This window comes from Hyperolius riggenbachi, chromosome 9 (genome assembly GCF_040937935.1).
Source record: "Hyperolius riggenbachi isolate aHypRig1 chromosome 9, aHypRig1.pri, whole genome shotgun sequence".
In the NCBI taxonomy this organism is placed as follows: Eukaryota; Metazoa; Chordata; class Amphibia; order Anura; family Hyperoliidae; genus Hyperolius; species Hyperolius riggenbachi.
In genome coordinates, this window is record NC_090654.1 from 22679581 (window position 1) to 22698461 (window position 18881).

An 18881-nucleotide genomic window follows, 5' to 3' on the forward strand; every position below is an offset into this window, starting at 1 on the left:
TCTGCCAGACGTATGCTCATGGATACAGACACACCTGTGATCAGGCCTGGATTTACTTTACAGGAGCCTATAGGCACAGATGTCCCAGCACCTTAAACTTTACTCTCCATGAACTTACAAACTCCCAGCGAACTGCACTGCAAGTGTGCTGCCTGTCTCAGCTGTCATTTCGCCCTTACATCATAAGTAGCTAGAGGTGTCGCCGGCTGAAGGGAGATCTCACCAGTGGGATGCTGAAAGCTGGGTGAGTGACCTCCTATTTATGCTCTGCTCAGGACTCTGCATAGGGAAGGCAGGAGGGAGGCGCTCAGGGAGGGAAGTGAGTGCCTTTCCATCATCCGGCACCTGTAAGCATGGGCCTACAGTGCCTTATGGGGAATGTGATACAATGCAGCATGTGTATAGTGTTACATGTTCTGCATGGAGCGCACATACTCTGGATAAGAGAGGACAGGATAGAGGCAACCACATTCTTTTCCAGCAATAAAAATGCAAGGCTGAGTCAGGAATTTACTGTTTTCAATCATCATTTTGTATTAGATTATTGTGCTGCGTGTTAGCTTCTGGCGAAGCCCTGTGCTGCATGTTACCTGGTGCAGGAGCCCTGTACCATGTGTTAGCCGATGGTAGAGCATCATGATCTGTGTTAGCTAGTGATAGTGCATGTTGGCCAGTGGCGGAGCCCTGTCCCGCGTGTTGGCCAGTGGCGGAGCCCTGTCCCGCGTGTTGGCCAGTGGCGGAGCCCTGTCCCGCGTGTTGGCCAGTGGCGGAGCCCTGTCCCGCGTGTTGGCCAGTGGCGGAGCCCTGTCCCGCGTGTTGGCCAGTGGCGGAGCCCTGTCCCGCGTGTTGGCCAGTGGCGGAGCCCTGTCCCGCGTGTTGGCCAGTGGCGGAGCCCTGTCCCGCGTGTTGGCCAGTGGCGGAGCCCTGTCCCGCGTGTTGGCCAGTGGCGGAGCCCTGTCCCGCGTGTTGGCCAGTGGCGGAGCCCTGTCCCGCGTGTTGGCCAGTGGCGGAGCCCTGTCCCGCGTGTTGGCCAGTGGCGGAGCCCTGTCCCGCGTGTTGGCCAGTGGCGGAGCCCTGTCCCGCGTGTTGGCCGGTGGCGGAGCCCTGTCCCGCGTGTTGGCCGGTGGCGGAGCCCTGTCCCGCGTGTTGGCCGGTGGCGGAGCCCTGTCCCGCGTGTTGGCCGGTGGCGGAGCCCTGTCCCGCGTGTTGGCCGGTGGCGGAGCCCTGTCCCGCGTGTTGGCCAGTGGCGGAGCCCTGTCCCGCGTGTTGGCCAGTGGCGGAGCCCTGTCCCGCGTGTTGGCCAGTGGCGGAGCCAATAAGTCATATCCTAATGCCTGGTGCACACCATGCAATTTCCCGTCAGACGGACGGGTCTAATCGATAATATCCGTCATGTCCAATCTGCTCCCTAACGAGAAGTGGATCGATTTTGTGCTGTAATGATCTGGCGCAGATCGGACATGACAAAAATGATCAATCTGACGGAAATTGCATGCTGTGTATCGTGCATTATTCAACATTGCAAAATCTTTACTACATCTGTTCCTATTTGAATCCCTTTGCCACACCTGTGCAGATTACGCATACCTGCCTCTGATACGATGCAAATGTACATTTAAAAGAAAAGGGTAAAAGTTCTGTCCACACCTGTTTATCCAGGTGAGCTGACATCATAGCTGGAAGTTTGAGCTTCAGCGGCCCATTGTTCTGTTGCCATTGCATAGGTGAACCATTGATCATTACTTTACAGTCTACTTTTTCTTCCCCTGGGCCAACTCCCTTGCTGCTTCCCTTCCTTGTGTTACAGCCCCTCCTATTCCATGTGCAGCCCCCTCTTCCATCTACCTGCCAGAGGCGAGGAGCTTACTCCAGAGGTGGAATCCCAATGATCTGAACAGCTGCGGTCATCCCAAATTTTCGGTTTTCAACAGCGTTTCCTGTACGGCAGTTTAACTGCCAAAATAGTAAGATACCAGCCAGCCCTCCTACTGCCTTGCACACTATTTTGCCAGTTAGGGCTCATTTCCACTATCGCGAATTCGCATGCGTTTTTCGCATGCAAATTCGCATAGCAATACAAGTGAATGGGACTGTTTCCACTTGTCAGGATTCCTTTGCGTTTTTCTGTGCAGAAAAAATTCGCATGGCAGAGCCATCAGAATTCGCATACCGCATACCGCTATGCGAATCGCATACAATGTATTTAATAGGAAATTCGCCTGAGGTTTGGGTATGCGAATTTGCATAGAAACAATGGAAAAGCACACCAGCAGTGCCATGGTTAAATTCGCATACATCGTCATCCATGCGAATTCGCGTGCGAATTTGCATGAAAATTCGCATGGACCCGCATGCGAATTTCGCATCCGCATGCGAATTTTTACCGCGGCGATTCGCACCGCACAAGTGGAAATGCAGCCTTAGGGTCCTGTACACACTGCTGCGCTTGCGCTGCATTTTTAAAATCTCATGTGATTTTTTTTTTTTTTTAAATCGCAAAGCCTTCATGAAAATATAAAAAAGGCATCGCTCCAGTGTTCTTGAGGGTTTTTTTTTTTTTTTTTTGGTTTTTTTTCCAAAAGACCTTGCGATTTTAAAAGTGCAGCGCAAGCGCAGCACTGTGTACGGGTAGGGCCTGTACACACTGCTGCGCTTTTAAAATCGCATGTGTTTTTTTTAATCGCAAGGTCTTTTGAAAAATCGTGGAAAAGACCTGTACAAAGTGGTGTGATGCGATTTTTTTTTTTTTTTCTATTTTCATGAAGGCTTCGTGATTTTAAAAATGCAGCGCAGCAGTGTGTACAAGCCCTTAGGGCCCGTTTCCACTAGATTGCTATGCGGAAACCGCTCCACAACGCAAGGAAGCTGCAACCGATTAACGTCAATGGAGCAGTTTCCATTGACGCAAATTTAATTACGAGATCTGGCGTGATGCGACGAGGGGGAGGACGGCGAGGGAGGCCACAAGCTTCGTGGGGCTTGGAGAAAGCCCCAGGTAAGTACATAAATAAACTCATTGGGGCCATCTCAGGTTCCCCTTAATGTGAATAGATAAACAAATGCATCTATCCTCCTACTCCTAAAAATGACTTTTATGCTGGGAATACACGGTGCCTTTGAAATTATCAATCGAGCCGCTGATTTTTTTTTTTTATATATACTTCATTAAACCTCCCCCCCCCCCCCCCCCCCCTCACACACACACACACACACACACACACACACACATACACACACACACACACACGTTAATCATGGAGAATCACCCTAGCAAAATTTTGCTTTTTTTTTTTTTTTTTTTTTGTACGTATGAATGGGCCCTTAGATATCCCAAAGTTTCTCATGTTTTTGTTTGAAAACTTTGCTCTGGGAAGCCCAGGTCTCTGCCAGGAGAGGATCGATAAAAGGAGATGAATAGTTGATATATTTGAGCCCTCCGATGCTAGGAACACACCATACGGTTTTGCATTCGATAGATAATTTAAGTCCTGTCCAATATTACTTTCGATCATTTTGCCGCTCAATTTCTCATAGAAGTGAATGGAAATTGAAAGGAAAATCGACCGAAAAACCGCATCGTGTGTACTTAGCATAAGTCACAAAACTATAAAATCTGCTTCTATTATGGCTGTCATTTCTTATCCTTAAGATGGCCATACACTGGCCCGATTTGCCGCCGTTTCGACAGCAGATTCGATCACTGGGATCGAATCTGCTGCCAATCGTTCGCGCTACACGCCGAATTTCGATCCATTCCGTCCGATCGCGCCGTGCGGAAAATAACAGTCAATCGCCCGCGGGTAAAGAGCGCATCGCTAGCGGCGTTCGAGTGCCCGACGACCGACGCAATAGAGCCGCAATACATTACCTGCTCCGCCGGCGCAACTCCCGGGTCTACGCTCTGGTCTGGTCTCCGGCATGCTTCCCTTCTTCCTGTCCCGGCAGGAAGTTTAAACAGTAGAGGGCGCTCTACTGTTTAAACTTCCCCCAGACAGGAAGAAGGGAAGCATGCCGGAGACCAGACCAGAGCAGAGAAGAAGAGCGGAGACCCGGGAGTAGCGCCGGCGGAGCAGGTAATGTATGCGGGCGGGGGGAGCGGCGGCAGCACCACCACCACCACAACAGATTGTGATCGGTTTCAGGCTGAAATCGGTTCACAATCTGTTTGCAGTAAAGGCAGCCATACAATCCCTCTCTGATCAGATAGGGATCTGTCTGTTGGTCGAATCTGATGGCAAATCGACCAGTGTATGGCCACCTTTAGTCTGGCTGCTGCTGACTGGACAAAAACTGTCAGTTGCATAGTAGAATATTAACTATTTCAGGCAGAGCATAAAGAAAAGCATCGCAGCATATTTATTTGTGTGCTACGCAGTGTACATGCACATGTCCATCTCATCATGTCACAGATATACACGTCAATACAAAACATGCAGTGAACAGATATTGACGTGCATACATGTTAATGCTCTCCTGCACTGTATACTAGACACTTGCTTGACACATTTTGGCAAGTTACAGGAAAAAAAAGTTATGAAAATTAAAGGGGAACTGAAGAGAGGTATATGGAGGCTGCCATGTTTATTTCCTTTTAAGCAATACCAGTTGCCTGGCAGCCCTGCTGATCCTCTGCCTCTAATACTATTAGCCATAGCCCCTGAACAAGCATGCAGCAGATCAGCTGTTTCTGACATTGTTGTCAGATCTGACAAGATTAGCTGCATGCTTGCTTCTGGTGTTATTCAGATACTACTGCAGAGAAATAGACCAGCAGGGCTGCCAGGCAACTGGTATTGATTAAAAGGAAATAAATATGCCAGCCTCCGTATACCTCTTACTTCAGTCCCCTTTAAATCACTCTTTGCACAGAAATCCTGGGAAATTGAATGCCGGGGAGATTAAAGGACACCTTTAGGTCTTTAAAATAAAAAGTGTACCGGAAGGCGCATGCGCGGCGCTACCGTAATGGCCGCTTGATCCGGGAGCTCCAGACTGCCTTCTCCTCCGCTAAGCCGCACCAAGCTTCACAGACGCAATCCGAGCGCGGCTCCCCTCGGGAACGCTAGCCGAGACTCCTCCGCACCCGATGCCCCCGAAAGCTCAACATAAAACACCCGTACAGAAGGGCACTATGGACCGGTTCGTCCGCACCCCAGGAAACCAAGATGGCGCCAAACGTCCAGACAACGCTGAGCCTCCGGGTACACAACAGGCCTGTATCAACCCTGACATTACACCCATCACAGCTGCAACCTTAGAGTCAGCACTTGATAGGCACTATCGCTCAATGCACGAGTCATTACAGCAAATGATGATCTCAGCAATACAAGAGCTTAAGTCAGACATTTCAGGCCTGGGGAACAGGGTAAACATACTGGAGGAGAAATATGAGGCCTTAACACAAAAGCAGGCAGACATAGAAGAAGAACAGCAGCTCACTCATTCTGACTGCAAGTCCCTGCGCATATCCCAAGAAGATCTTGAAAATAGGGAACGGAGACAAAACATCAGGATAAAAGGTGTCTCTATGTCTATCACCCCTGACCTGATTAAAGCCCACCTCACTGAATTTTTTAAATCAATTGTGCCTGAAATCCCTGATGAACTTTGGCGGATGGACAGAGCTCACAGATCCCTAGGTGAGAGACAACCAACTGCACAGAGGCCAAAAGACATTATCACTCGATTACATTATTATGAAGCTAAAGAGGCTCTTCTTAATGCCTTACGGAAAAATCCCTCGGTTTCATTTAAAGGGGACAACATTCAAGTTTACAATGATCTATCCCTCATTACATTGGCCAAGCGCAGAGCCCTAAAACCCATTACGCAGCTGCTAAGAGATGCCAACATTCCTTACAAATGGGGCTTTCCCTTTCGCCTTATAGTGGTCAGAAACGGGCTCACTTTCTCACTCACAGACCCAGATGATGCATCTCTTTTTCTTAAACAAATGGGACTTAGACCCCCACCACCGAACTCTTCCCAACAACTTCGTTCACCCACGGCACTCTCCCCACCTCGGAAAATACGCCACATCTCGGACTGGACCAAGGCGCCAATCCGCAACCTCACCTACCCCCCGAATCCTGAAGTCATGGAAGCTCAAACAAGCTAGAAAACATTGGAACTGTCTCAACTATCTATGGAGCTATTAGCTCCCTCATACCTCCTCTTTGTTTTTATGATAGCTACACCTCTGAACAATTCACCAAGTTTAGACAAGTTTATACATCAGGCTCTATAAGACATATGTTTAACCTCACTTTTCTAAGGCGGACGAACCATCAACATTACCGTTTTTGTTATAACTTTTTATGCTTTTTTCTTGTTGCTGTTTCTCCCGATGTACAGCTTGAATAGCATAGGCGCTGGCATCCGGGACCACGGCCTAGGTGCTCCTGCATTTGCCTCCGGAGGATGACACACGGGACTATCTGGACCCTCAGGGGACCAGGTACCCCCGAGACACCCTCATTCGGACAACCATTTTGGGTTGTCCTCATCTGTGGCCACATTTCACACAGTGGCTTAATATGGTTTATAAATGTTGTTAGTTTATTTGTGAATGCTGATATGTTTTTCCCTTTTCCCTATGAGTCACAGTGTTCAGCTCTAGTTGAAGTAAAGGTTAACTTCCACATATTGGATAATGGTTAAGCTACTTACATTAAATACAAAGGGTCTTAATTCTCCCCAGAAAAGGTTTTCCCTGCTACATGACCTTAAAAAACTGGATATAGATATTGCCATGCTACAGGAGACTCACTTCCGCTCTTCGGATACGTCTAGACTGGGTGACAAATCCTATCCAGAGTTATACACAGCCTCAAGCACCACAAAACGAGCAGGGGTTGCTATCCTTTGTAAAAAGGGTCTCCCCCTTCAAATTACCAAGACAATACAAGACCCCAAAGGACACTATCTCATCCTGATAGGCAATTTAGCGGGAAAACCTATCACCCTAGCTAACATATATATCCCAAACTCACAACAGACCACCTTCCTTTCCTCTTTCCTCACTAAACTACATAAGATAAGTATCGGCACTCTCCTGCTAGGAGGCGACTTCAATTTAGCTTTCTCCTCCAGTATGGATAGAAGTCCCATACAACACTCTGCCACGGCAGCTAACCATGATCGCAACTCTCGTAACTTTAGGGTGCTAATGAGAAAATACAAACTGTTGGATCTCTGGAGAATCTGTAATCCTACACTGAAAGAATACACCTTTTTTTCTCCGCCACACGCCTCTCATTCCCGTTTGGATTACTTTTTCTCCAACTCCAACTTACTCCCTTCACTCTTACAATCGGAAATTAAACCAATGGCTTGGTCAGATCACCAAAGTGTGAGTATGACCCTTGACTGGTTACATACTCCACATAAACCTTTGCACTGGAGATTAAATGAAACCTTATTACGCGATAAATCCTTGCTACCCGGACTTACAGAAGAGCTGCGATCATTCTTCCTCCTTAATACGGACTCAGTATCCTCATATGGGGTGGTATGGGAGGCCCATAAGGCTTTTATTAGGGGACTTTTTATAACAGAGAGCTCAAGACGGAAAAAACTATCATCTCAAAAACTACTTTCCCTACAAGCAGCTCTAGCCCATGCCCAGGCACATTACAAAAACTACCCTACACAAGATCACTTCCATAAAGTACAACAACTTAAACAAGATATCCGCTCGCTTCAGATTACTAAACTAGAAAAAAGCCTTAGATGGACCAGGCAACTATTTTTTGAACGAGGTAACAAACCCCATACTATATTAGCCCGTAAACTAAACCCTAAAAACTCCCAACAAACTATATATTCGATGAAAGACCCGAATGGAACCACACACTACGATCCCCAAAAGATCTCACAGATCTTTTCCGAATATTATGAACAATTATATAACCTTCCAGACCACTCCATAGACCCTACTTACTTAACTAAAGTGGACTCTTTCCTATCCTCTCTCAAACTACCAAAACTTTCAGAAGAACACCGTAAACTACTTAACTCCCCAGTTACAATCACAGAATTGGCTGAGGTTCTTAAACACCTGCCCTCTTCCAAATCCCCTGGTCCAGATGGATTACCATACTCATACTACAAAGCGTTTAAAGATATCCTCCTACCACCTCTATGCATACTAACTAATAAGATTATGAACGGCGAAACCCCTCCTTTATCCCTCTTGGCTTCTCTAATAACAGTTATCCCTAAAGAGGGAAAAGACCCCCAACTACCCCAAAGTTATAGACCCATCTCGCTCCTAAACTCCGATCTGAAAATAATCACCAAAACTCTCTCCAACCGCTTAAATACTATCCTACCATTACTAATCAATAATGATCAAGTGGGGTTCATTTCAGGACGACAGGCCGGCGATAATACTAGGAGAGCAATAGATCTCATCTCAATTATGAATAGAAGTGGGAGGCCTTCTCTGCTCCTAAGTTTGGATGCAGAGAAGGCCTTCGACAGACTTTCCTGGCCCTTTCTATTTCGGGTACTCCAACACCAAGGTTTTGGGGGCTCTTTTATTACACTACTTCAGTTTTTGTACTCTTCCCCTTCTTCAACAGTTAAACTACCATCTGATCCCCCACATCCCTTCAAGATACACAATGGCACTAGGCAGGGGTGTCCCCTGTCCCCCCTCCTCTTTGCTATCAGTATCGAACCACTAGCCTCAGCTATACGACTCAACCCAGACATTAGCGGTGTTCAACAAGGTACCCACGAGTATACAATCTCGTTATTCGCGGACGATATATTACTTTCCATAACTAACCCCCTGATTTCATTACCAGCCCTTCACTCTACAATAGCAGAATATGAATATTTATCCGGCTTTAAGCTCAATCAGGACAAAACCGAAGCTTTACCAATCAAAATCTCCCCCCAGCTATTAGACTCACTAAAATCATTCTATCCATATCGTTGGAGAACCCACACCCTGAAATACTTAGGAATCAACCTTTCAACTTCTTACTCTACAATTTATAAGCATAACTTCCCGTCACTAATACAAAAGATCCTACAAGACCTCCACAAGTGGACTGCGTATAAAATTTCCTGGATCGGGAGAATATACTCATTAAAAATGAACATATTACCCCGACTACTCTACTTATTTGAAACCCTACCTGTCCAAGTCCCTTCTTCTCAGCTGTCTAAACTACAATCAGAATTTTCGAAATTTGTATGGAATCATAAGAGGCCTAGAGTGTCTAGATCAGTCCTGGTATCACTGAGAGAACAGGGAGGCCTAGGACTACCTAATTTGAAATCTTATTACCAGGCCTCTCACCTTAGACAACTGACAGAATGGTCTAACTTTAGAGTATATACTAAATGGGGTCTAATTGAAGCTACTGACATTCTCCCAATGTCCCTAGCTTCTCTCATCTGGTCAGATACCCCCCCTAAGATAGCATCTGCTAATTTTCTCCCAACAATAACATTTACTATTCGGATCTGGAAATCAATAGTCTCCCTAGCAAAACTGAAGTCCTCTCCCTCTCCTCTGCTCCCAATACTGGGCAACCCATCCTTCCCACCAGGATTATCCAAAGCCTTTATGTCAAGATGGTATAACCTTGGGTATTTCAACTTAGGAAACTGGACAGACTTTGCTACAGGTAAAATTATCTCTAGATCTGCGCTAGAGGAAAAAATCTCCTTTACCCCACAACTCACTATGGACTACAACCAAATCACACATTTCCTTCGCTCCTACACACGTCATACCCTCACTCTTCCCTCCTCTACTCCCTTCGAACGTTTATGCCTCCATAAAGGACACCAAAAGGGCCTAATTTCCCAAATATATCTCCTTCTTCAAAGTAAATCTGGGGAGCTTGTACCATCTCATCTATACATGAGGAAATGGGAGCAGGCCCTATCTACTACTATTTCCATTGATGACTGGACGGATATCTGGGAAAATGCCCGACATACCTCTATGTGTACACAAATTAAAGAAAACATTTATAAAATACTATTTCATTGGTACTTAACACCGGAAGTTTTAGCACGGATCTACCCTGGAGCTTCTGACAACTGCTGGCGAGGCTGTGGCCAAAAAGGCACTCTAGAACACATTCTCTGGTCTTGCCCATTGATCTCACCCCTATGGACGGAAGTCCAAAATTTAATCCTAAAAGCCACAAGTATCCCAATACCTTTGGACCCACTTACTATGTTACTTGGTAAATCTTTACCTGGAACACCCAAAAACACAATGCGCCTGATCTCCCATATACTAACAGCAACTAGACTCTCGATAACATCAGCCTGGAAAAGGATAGCCCCGCCCACTACTTCTGATATTAAAATTAAAATCAACTGGACCAAATCCATGGAACAGCTAACGGCTTCCCTTAGGGACACAGAGACAAAATTTTATAAGACATGGGACCCATGGATCCAGTTTTCTCCAGACAATATGCCCCCCTGAAAGATATGCCTTTCTTCTACTATACATACAACTTTAAGACCCTTCTCACCCCCGTTGATCTTCACTAGCCGACCTAGGTGACTATCTGACCACTGTGACTTACAACTTCCCCCCCCCCCCCCCTATAGGTTTATGTTTCCCACTTTTCTAAACTATAGTAAAATTATATGATAGGCATATGAAGTCCTATTCCACATCCATAAAAGGGAACCTACCAGAGTCTAATATATTAGACTGAAGATAATGTTATTGTTAATGTTGATATATCTATGACATCATCCTGTTTACCCAAGTTGATATTTGTCAAACGAACCAAAAGTTACTTATTATTGCCTTACCTGAATTTATACTGGATGTATTGTATTTGAATGACTACGATAGATGGATGATGTGATCCTAAGCTATTCTTTAAATTCAAACAATAAAAATAGTGTTACAAAAAAAAATAAAAAGTGTACCAGAGACGGGGAAAACAAAACATTTTTATACATACCTGGAGCTTCCTCCAGCCCCATACACACGGATCTCTTCCACGCCGCCGTCCTCCACTGCTGCCTACCGGGTCCCGTATCTTCCTCCAGTTTGCGTAAGAGGAAGTGCGCTCTTTACGTGTCTCTCTGGCGGCTGCAGCATGGTGGCGTAGTGGTTAGCTCTCTCGCCTTGCAGCGGTGGGTCCCTGGTTCGAATCCCAGCCAGGGCACTATCTGCAAAGAGTTTGTATGTTCTCTCCGTGTCTGCGTGGGTTTCCTCCGGGCACTCCAGTTTCCTCCCACATTCCCAAAACATACAGATAAGTTAATTGGCTCCCCCTAAAAATTGGCCCTAGACTACAGTACTTACACTACATAATATAGACATATGGCAATGGTAGGGATTAGATTGTGAGCTCCTTTGAGGGACAGTTAGTGACAAGACAAAAATATATATATATATATATATATATATATATATATATATATAATGTTACATACACTGTACAGCACTGCGTAATATGTCGGCGCTATATAAATACTTAATAATAATAATAATACGTGGAGGGCGCAGATGTAAACACTCTCATAGAAAAACATTGCACAAACGCTATTAGGGCGATTTCTAAAATCGCCAGCGCTTAAAAAAATGGAAACGCTCATAGTGTGAATGATACAATTTTTTTTTTTTTTTTTGCATGCTTTTAAACACTAAAAACAAGAAAAAAAAGACACCGCAGAGATATCTGCAGCAACCCAGAATTTACTCGCCTCCCTGGGATCCAGCACTGCAATTCTCCCTCCATATTCCAGGTGGCGCTGTAACCCTGTAGTGAGATCGCCGGCTGTCGTCATAACAGGCAGTGATCTCACCAGGGGGATGCAGTAGTTGCGAAGACAGGAAGGAGAATGGCTGCCAGCGTCTGGATCCAGGGGGAAGTGAGTTAAAACGCCCGCTGCACTCTGGTTCGGTATTACCGCTCCTGTCTGCTTATTTCCCACCCAGAGCCTGACTCGGGGATCCCGCTGTGGAGGTTAAAATGCACCCGAATGGCACCGTTTGTAATATCACGTCAGCACTTGGTGGTGTTACCCAGCGGCAGATGACCGCTGCATATTGCGTCTGAGCATGGCTGTGGCCGCATTAATATGCGACTCTGTGGAGGGGGGGGGGGGGGGGGGGAGTCTGTGCAGCACTGGTACTGAGCACCTAGGAAGCACCCAGCCAATGCAGGAGAGCAGCTGACAGCCGGAAAATTCACCGCCTGTATGAAAGTGGCCTTAAAGAGACTCCGTAACAAAAATTGCATCCTGTTTTTTATCATCCTACAAGTTCCAAAAGCTATTCTAATGTGTTCTGGCTTACTGCAGCACTTTCTACTATCACAGTCTCTGTAATAAATCAACGTATCTCTCTCTTGTCAGACTTGTCAGCCTGTGTCTGGAAGGCTGCCAAGTTCTTCAGTGTTGTGGTTCTGCTATGAACTCCCCCCTCCAGGCCCCTCTATGCACACTGCCTGTGTATTATTTAGATTAGGGCAGCTTCTCTCTTCTCTTATCTTTTATAAGCTGGATAAATCGTCCTCTGAGCTGGCTGGGCTTTCACATACTGAGGAATTACAGACAAGGGCAAAGCTGTTTGCAGGAAGAAACGAGCAGCCTGAAACTTCAGTGCATGAGAGATGCAGGGGGAAAGAAACACACAATGATCTCTTGAGATACAAAAGGAAGGGTGTATACAGCCTGCTTGTGTATGGATGTATTTTCTATGTGTGGACATACTGTACATCAACCTACTTCCTGTTTTGGTGGCCATTTTGTTTGTTTATAAACAAACTTTTTAAAACTGTTTTTAACCACTTTTAATGCGGCGGGGAGCGGCGAAATTGTGACAGAGGGTAATAATAGATGTCCCCTAACGCACTGGTATGTTTACTTTTGTGCGATTTTTAACAATACAGATTCTCTTTAAAGGACAACTGAAGCGAGAGTGATATGGAGGCTGCCATATTTATTTCCATTTAAGCAATACAAGTTGCCTGGCTCTCCTGCTGATCCTCTGCCTCTATTACTTTTAGCCATAGCCCCTGAACAAGCATGCAGCAGATCAGGGGTTTCTGACATTATTGTCAGATCTGACAAGATTAGCTGCATGCTTGTTTCGGGTGTGATTCTGACACTACTGCAGCCAAATAGACCAGCAGGCCAGGCAATTGGTATTGTTTGAAAGGAAATAAATATGGCAGCTTCCATATAACTGTTACTTCAGTTCCCCTTTAATCTGAACTCCAGTGTTCCAGGGCTAGATATTTGTTTTCTTGCTTGCTTTTTATAATTTGCAGTAGAATTATAAAGTGTAACATACTGCCTTCTCGAACGCCCATGAACCTTGACAGATTAGATTGTAGCTTTGCGTGGTAATACAGGATCGACCTTGCACAGCTCAGTGAAAAGCTGAATGTTAGGCTGGCCATACACGAGCCAATTATGACCAGATATGCCAAACAATTAAATCCCTACCAGACTGTAAATCAGTTGGATAGTGATCAGTTCTTTCCCTTCACACACATACATACGCTCAGGATCCGATCCCTTGCGCAACATCACAGGGCCAATGCTGTACAGACGCATACTGATGATGTGTTCTGTTGCAATGCAGGGGAGGGGCAAAGGGCCGTTGGAGTGCACAGATGTGATGTCATGGGCCAGCAGCAAGACCAAAGATAGTAGCTGTCGCTCAGCTGAGTTAATCTGCCTGCCGGATCGCTGGACGGGCTGGGAATTGGGGGCTGCTGTGCGCACACTGGATTATTGGCAGAGGCGGTCTTTAATTTGCCGTGTGTAAGGACCCTATAGCAGGGGTTGGGAACCTTTTTTGGCTGAGAGAGCCATAAACTCCACATATTTTAAAATGTAATTCCGTGAGAGCCATACAATATGTTTCAAACTGGGACAGCAGAGGGCTCACGTCCCTGTTGCCATGGTGATGTGTATACAGTTGATCCGCCGGACATCGGAAGTGTCAGACATGTCTTCAACTTCTCTTGGGTTTCAGCAACATCAGCAATTTCCGAGAGCCAGACAGTAGAAATACCGACTGAGGTCTAGTGCACACCAGAGCGTTTCGGCTGCGGTTTGCGATCCGCTTGCAGGTGCTGATCCGCTTGGTCAATGTATTTCAATGGGCTGGTGCACACGAGAGCGGGAGGCGTTTTGCAGAAACGCATACTCCCGGGGTGAGGCATTTTTTGGATTGCGGAGGCGTTTCTGCCTCAATGTTAAGTATAGGAAAAACGCAAACAGCTCTTAAAAACGGCACTTCAGAGCGGTTTGCCAGGCGTTTTTTGTTACAGTAGCTGTTCAGTAACAGCTTTACTGTAACAATACATGAAATCTACTACACCAAAAACGCTTCACAAAACCGCAAAATGCTAGCTGAAACGCTACAGAAAAATAACAAAAAGCGTTTCAAAATCTGCTAGCATTTTGCGGATCTGCTAGCGTTTTTTGGTGTGCACCAGGCCTAACAGCTTGTACAATTAGCTAGCTGACTCGGCGGTTGATTCACTTTGTAGGATGAGATCCCTGCACTTTGGCCCAATAGGCTGCCTGTCAAGTGACCGGCAGCCTATGGGGCCAATCAAAGTGCTGGGATCTCGTCTTACAAAGTCACTGGACCTGACAGTGTCAAGAGTGGGACAATTGGAGCAGCCGTTATTTTTGGGGTAGCGCGAGTAAGTTAGTAGTGCATGCTACAGCAGTAGCGTGCCTACTTTGAAAATGTTACTTGCGCTGCCACACTGAGCTGTGCTGCTTGAGCAGTATAGTTTAGTGAATCAACCCCTAGTGATTTGTCTGTAAGCCAGATGCAGCCATCAAAAGATCCACATCTGCTCCTGATCCATAGGTTCCTTACCCCTGATCTATAGTCATTATAGATTTCAGTAGAAGCTTATCAAGCACCAATCAAACTGCAAGCATTGTTGTGGTCGATGCTTTGAAGTATCGCGACCGCAATACTTCACTGGAGCGGCCGTTACTATGTTATTTAACTTAGTTAATTAACATGGTTACTATGTTAATTACATAGCAACTCTATTAATTAACATAGCGGCGGCCACTCTAGTGATTTATCGTCGTCGCGATGCTTCAGGCTGGGTTCACATATGACCTAGCGTGAGAGTCTGCGTTTCATGTTAATGTTGTGTGCGTTTTTTAGGGCTGGTTCACGCGGACGTTTTGCTGGCATTAAACGTAGCGTTTTAAAAGTAACGTTTTTAGGGATCTACCGCTGTCCCATGCCAGTGAATGGAAGCGTTTAGTACAAGCTTTTGCAGGCTTTCATGAAAGGCTGGCAGTTGATTCCAGCGTCTCATCTGAAAAGCAACATGCAGCTTCTAGAAGGCGTTTGAAAGCCAGCAAAAGCTACTGAAAGCTACTAAAAGCCAATGAAAGCCCATAAAAGCCCAGCCTTTCCCTATACTTCCTGCAAAAGCCCAGAAAACACAACACTCTCCTGAAAGCCATTAAAAGCCTTCAAAAGCTGCTAAAAGCTTAGCTGTTAAACGCTGGCATTCTTGTAAAAAAAAAAAAAAACAGCGTTTTAACGAGACGCTGAGCAAAAGCTCAGCAGAAGCCCGTGTGAACCAGCCCTTACTGGGTTTTTGGTGCGTTTGTGAGGCGTTTTTCATGCGTTTTGCGTGTGTTTAAATGCGTTTTCGGTTCGCATATACAAAACGCATATGCGTTTTCCATGCGTTTTTATATTTTCATTTATGCAAATCATGTGAAAGCGGACATACAGCCAAATAAAATTATTTTGGGGGGAAAAACGCATTAAAACGCTATGTATCTGCATCACCATAGACTTTCATTATGTGCATTTTGGCAGCGTTCCTGCATAATATGCAACAAAACCAGCGTTTTTAAAAACGCATAGAAAACGTATACGTTTTTATGTGGTTTTTTTTTTTTCCTATGGCCCATAGACTTCCATTAGCGGTTTCCGCAACGCTAGCGTTTCTGCTATGTGTGCACTCGGCCTCAAAGCAGCGGCCGGCATTTAAAGCGCGTTGCTATGTAAGCAACACTCGTCACTAAGGAAGGCAAGCTACGCTGCAAGTGCGAGCGTAGCGTGCAGCCTTCGGGCAGGGAACACACTAGGCAGAAACGCTGGCATTGCGGAAAAACGCACATAATGCAAGTCGATGGGCAACATGGAAAAAAAAACGCATATGCTTGCGTTATGCAACAAAACCAGCGTTTTAAAAAAAAAAAACCCGCACATTGCAGATTTTTCAAAAACGCACATAAGGAAAGTCAATGGTGACGCAGAGGTATTGCATTTCAGTGCGCTTTTGCGTGCGTTTTTATATGCGGTTTTTTTGGGGGGATTTTTTTTTTCTTCTTCTTCCTGTTGACTTACTAGTGATTTGCATAAAATAACGCATATGAAAAGTATATGCGATTTATATATGCGAACCGCAAACGCAAGAAAAACGCATGTGTGGGGAAAAAACCGCAAACGCACAGAAAACACAAAAGCACAGTAGCTGACCAGCAGAATTTAAGAAAGTGATCAAATCTTCCAGGGATTGTACAGAAAAAAAAATCAATGTGTATAGCAAGCTTTAGTCATCTAATGAATGAGTTGTGCTTGTATCATGATTTTAACATTGCTTTTTATTTGTTTTCTTTTGGCAGGATGAAGATGAGGTGGCACAAGATGTTCCTGCTGCTTTGTATGGCTGGACTGTGCGTCATCTCGGTTCTGCACTTCTTGAAGGCCCTTTCGTATGTTTCTCTGTCCAGAGAACTGGTGTCTCTGAGCCCCAACTTCATTTCCGGATTCTTCTGGGAGTCCCGGCCCTTGATACCTCAACATGCAGAAAGGCTGGATGATGGCGCCCAGGTCCTGCGCACGCCTGGCTACTATCGCCCACCTCAGGTATTTGGCCAGCAGCCGAAGCCTCCACCTTCCATAAACGGTGAAAGTCTCAACACTGATGAGCTACATCTAAAAGAGTTCGTTTTGCAAGAAGATACGACGGAGTATTTCGTACGAACTAAATCGGGCGGTGTATGCTTCAAGCCAGGAACAAAGTCACTAGACCGCCCACCTTCTGAAAAACCAGAGAAAAACTCACCGCGCAGACTTACACCTAGCATCACCAGGCAGCAGCAGCAACAGCCAGGCCAACGCCGTAGGAAATGGGTGGAGTGCGTGTGTTTGCCTGGTTGGCATGGACCCAGTTGCGGGGTTCCCACTGTTGTTCAACACTCTAACCTCCCTACAAAGGACCGGTTAACCCCGCGTCTCAAACCCCGTCGTGTTATCAATGCTATAAACATCAACCATGAATTTGACCTCCTAGAGGCACGTTTCCATGAACTTCAGGGGGCCGTGGACGTCTTCTTAATATGTGAATCGAATTTTACAGCCTACGGAGAAGCCCGGCCCCTCTTATTCCGTCAGATGCTCCTCAACGGAACGTTTGATTACGTCAAATCTAAAGTGGTGTACGTCTTCTTAAACCACTTCCCAGAGGGGGGTAGACAGGATGGGTGGATAGCAGATGACTATCTGAGGACATTTCTGACTCGCAATGGAATATCTCGGCTACGCAACTTGCAAGACGATGATCTCTTCATCATAGACGATGCCGACGAGATTCCCAGCAGGGAAGGGGTGCTCTTCCTTAAACTCTACGATGGGTGGACAGAGCCCATCGCTTTTCACATGCGGAAGTCGCTCTACGGCTTCTTTTGGAAGCAGCCGGGGACCCTGGAGGTGATTTCCGCCTGTACCGTCGGGATGCTGCACTCCGTCTACGGGACGGACGGCATTCGCCTGCGTCGGAGGGAATACTACACCATGCCCAACTTCCGGCAGTATGAGAACAAAACGGGGCACATATTGGTCCAGTGGTCCTTAGGAAGCCCTCTACATTTTGCTGGTTGGCACTGCTCTTGGTGTTTTCCCCCAGAAGGAATATATTTCAAACTCATTTCTGCACAAAATGGGGATTTCCCTAGGTGGGGCGACTACGAAGACAAGAAGGACCTAAACTACATCCGGTGGCTCATAAAAACAGGGGGTTGGTTTGATGGGACCAAACAGGAGTATCCAGCAGCTGACCCTCACGAGCACATGTACGCTCCTAAATTTATTATGGAGAACTCCCAACGATTTGGGTATTTAACTAAGAACCCTTATAGCTGAGGAGTTTTAGGACTAGAGATAATGCTGAATACGGTACAGTTACCCACAACTGCTTGGGAATATCACTTTTTGTTTCAGTTTTTGTTTTCTAATTTGCTTCCTCATTGGTTCGACTGGAAAGGAGATTTGCCACTAACCACAAAGTAAGGTAACCGAGATTACCGAGAGATATTATGGGCCTGATTCATCACGGAGAGAAATGTCCATCTTGCCTATTACTTTTTTTTTCAAATATGCAGTCAAGGGTCTTTAAAATGTTCAACAAAATGGGAATCTTCATGTACGAGTGAGTACATGAACAACAGAAGACTAAATGAGAACCTCTGTCGTGGGTGAATCAGGCCGAAAGGTTCCATTGTAGTCTCTGGTTGGTAAACCTTTCAGGTTGTAGTTGAGGGACTTTGAATACTCAGGAGATTGGTGGTGGAATCGAATACCCACCAAGCGAGCGCTATGTGAACAGTCGTACTCCAACACAACGTTTGTTTTGTCAGTGCAGCTGTTTATGCAATATTGCATGTTTACATATCTTTTTTTTTTTTTTTCAGTGGTCCCTTTTAACATGGGAAATGTTATTCCCACTCTACTTTGCAAAGTAAGGGGTCGTCGTGTTGCATTTTGGAGAGTATGATGGTGTGCTTCCGGGTCCATGTATAGTTTTGTTTTTTTTTCCAAAGGAAAAAGACTTTGAGCTTTGACTAAAATTCAGCAATGATTTTTGAGCTCA

At 45.8% G+C, this 18881-nt stretch overlaps 1 protein-coding gene across 1 annotated transcript in view; it reads left to right on the forward strand.

Moving 5' to 3' along the window:
* Window positions 1–18881, forward strand: part of MGAT3 (beta-1,4-mannosyl-glycoprotein 4-beta-N-acetylglucosaminyltransferase) — a 93040-nt gene that overhangs the window by 55744 nt on the left and 18415 nt on the right. The window contains exon 2 of the mRNA XM_068251419.1: window positions 16636–18521. Within this exon, the coding sequence (XP_068107520.1) occupies window positions 16637–18154 (1518 nt within the window). The 5' untranslated portion in view covers window position 16636 and the 3' untranslated portion in view covers window positions 18155–18521. The remainder of the gene's footprint in view (window positions 1–16635; window positions 18522–18881) is intronic.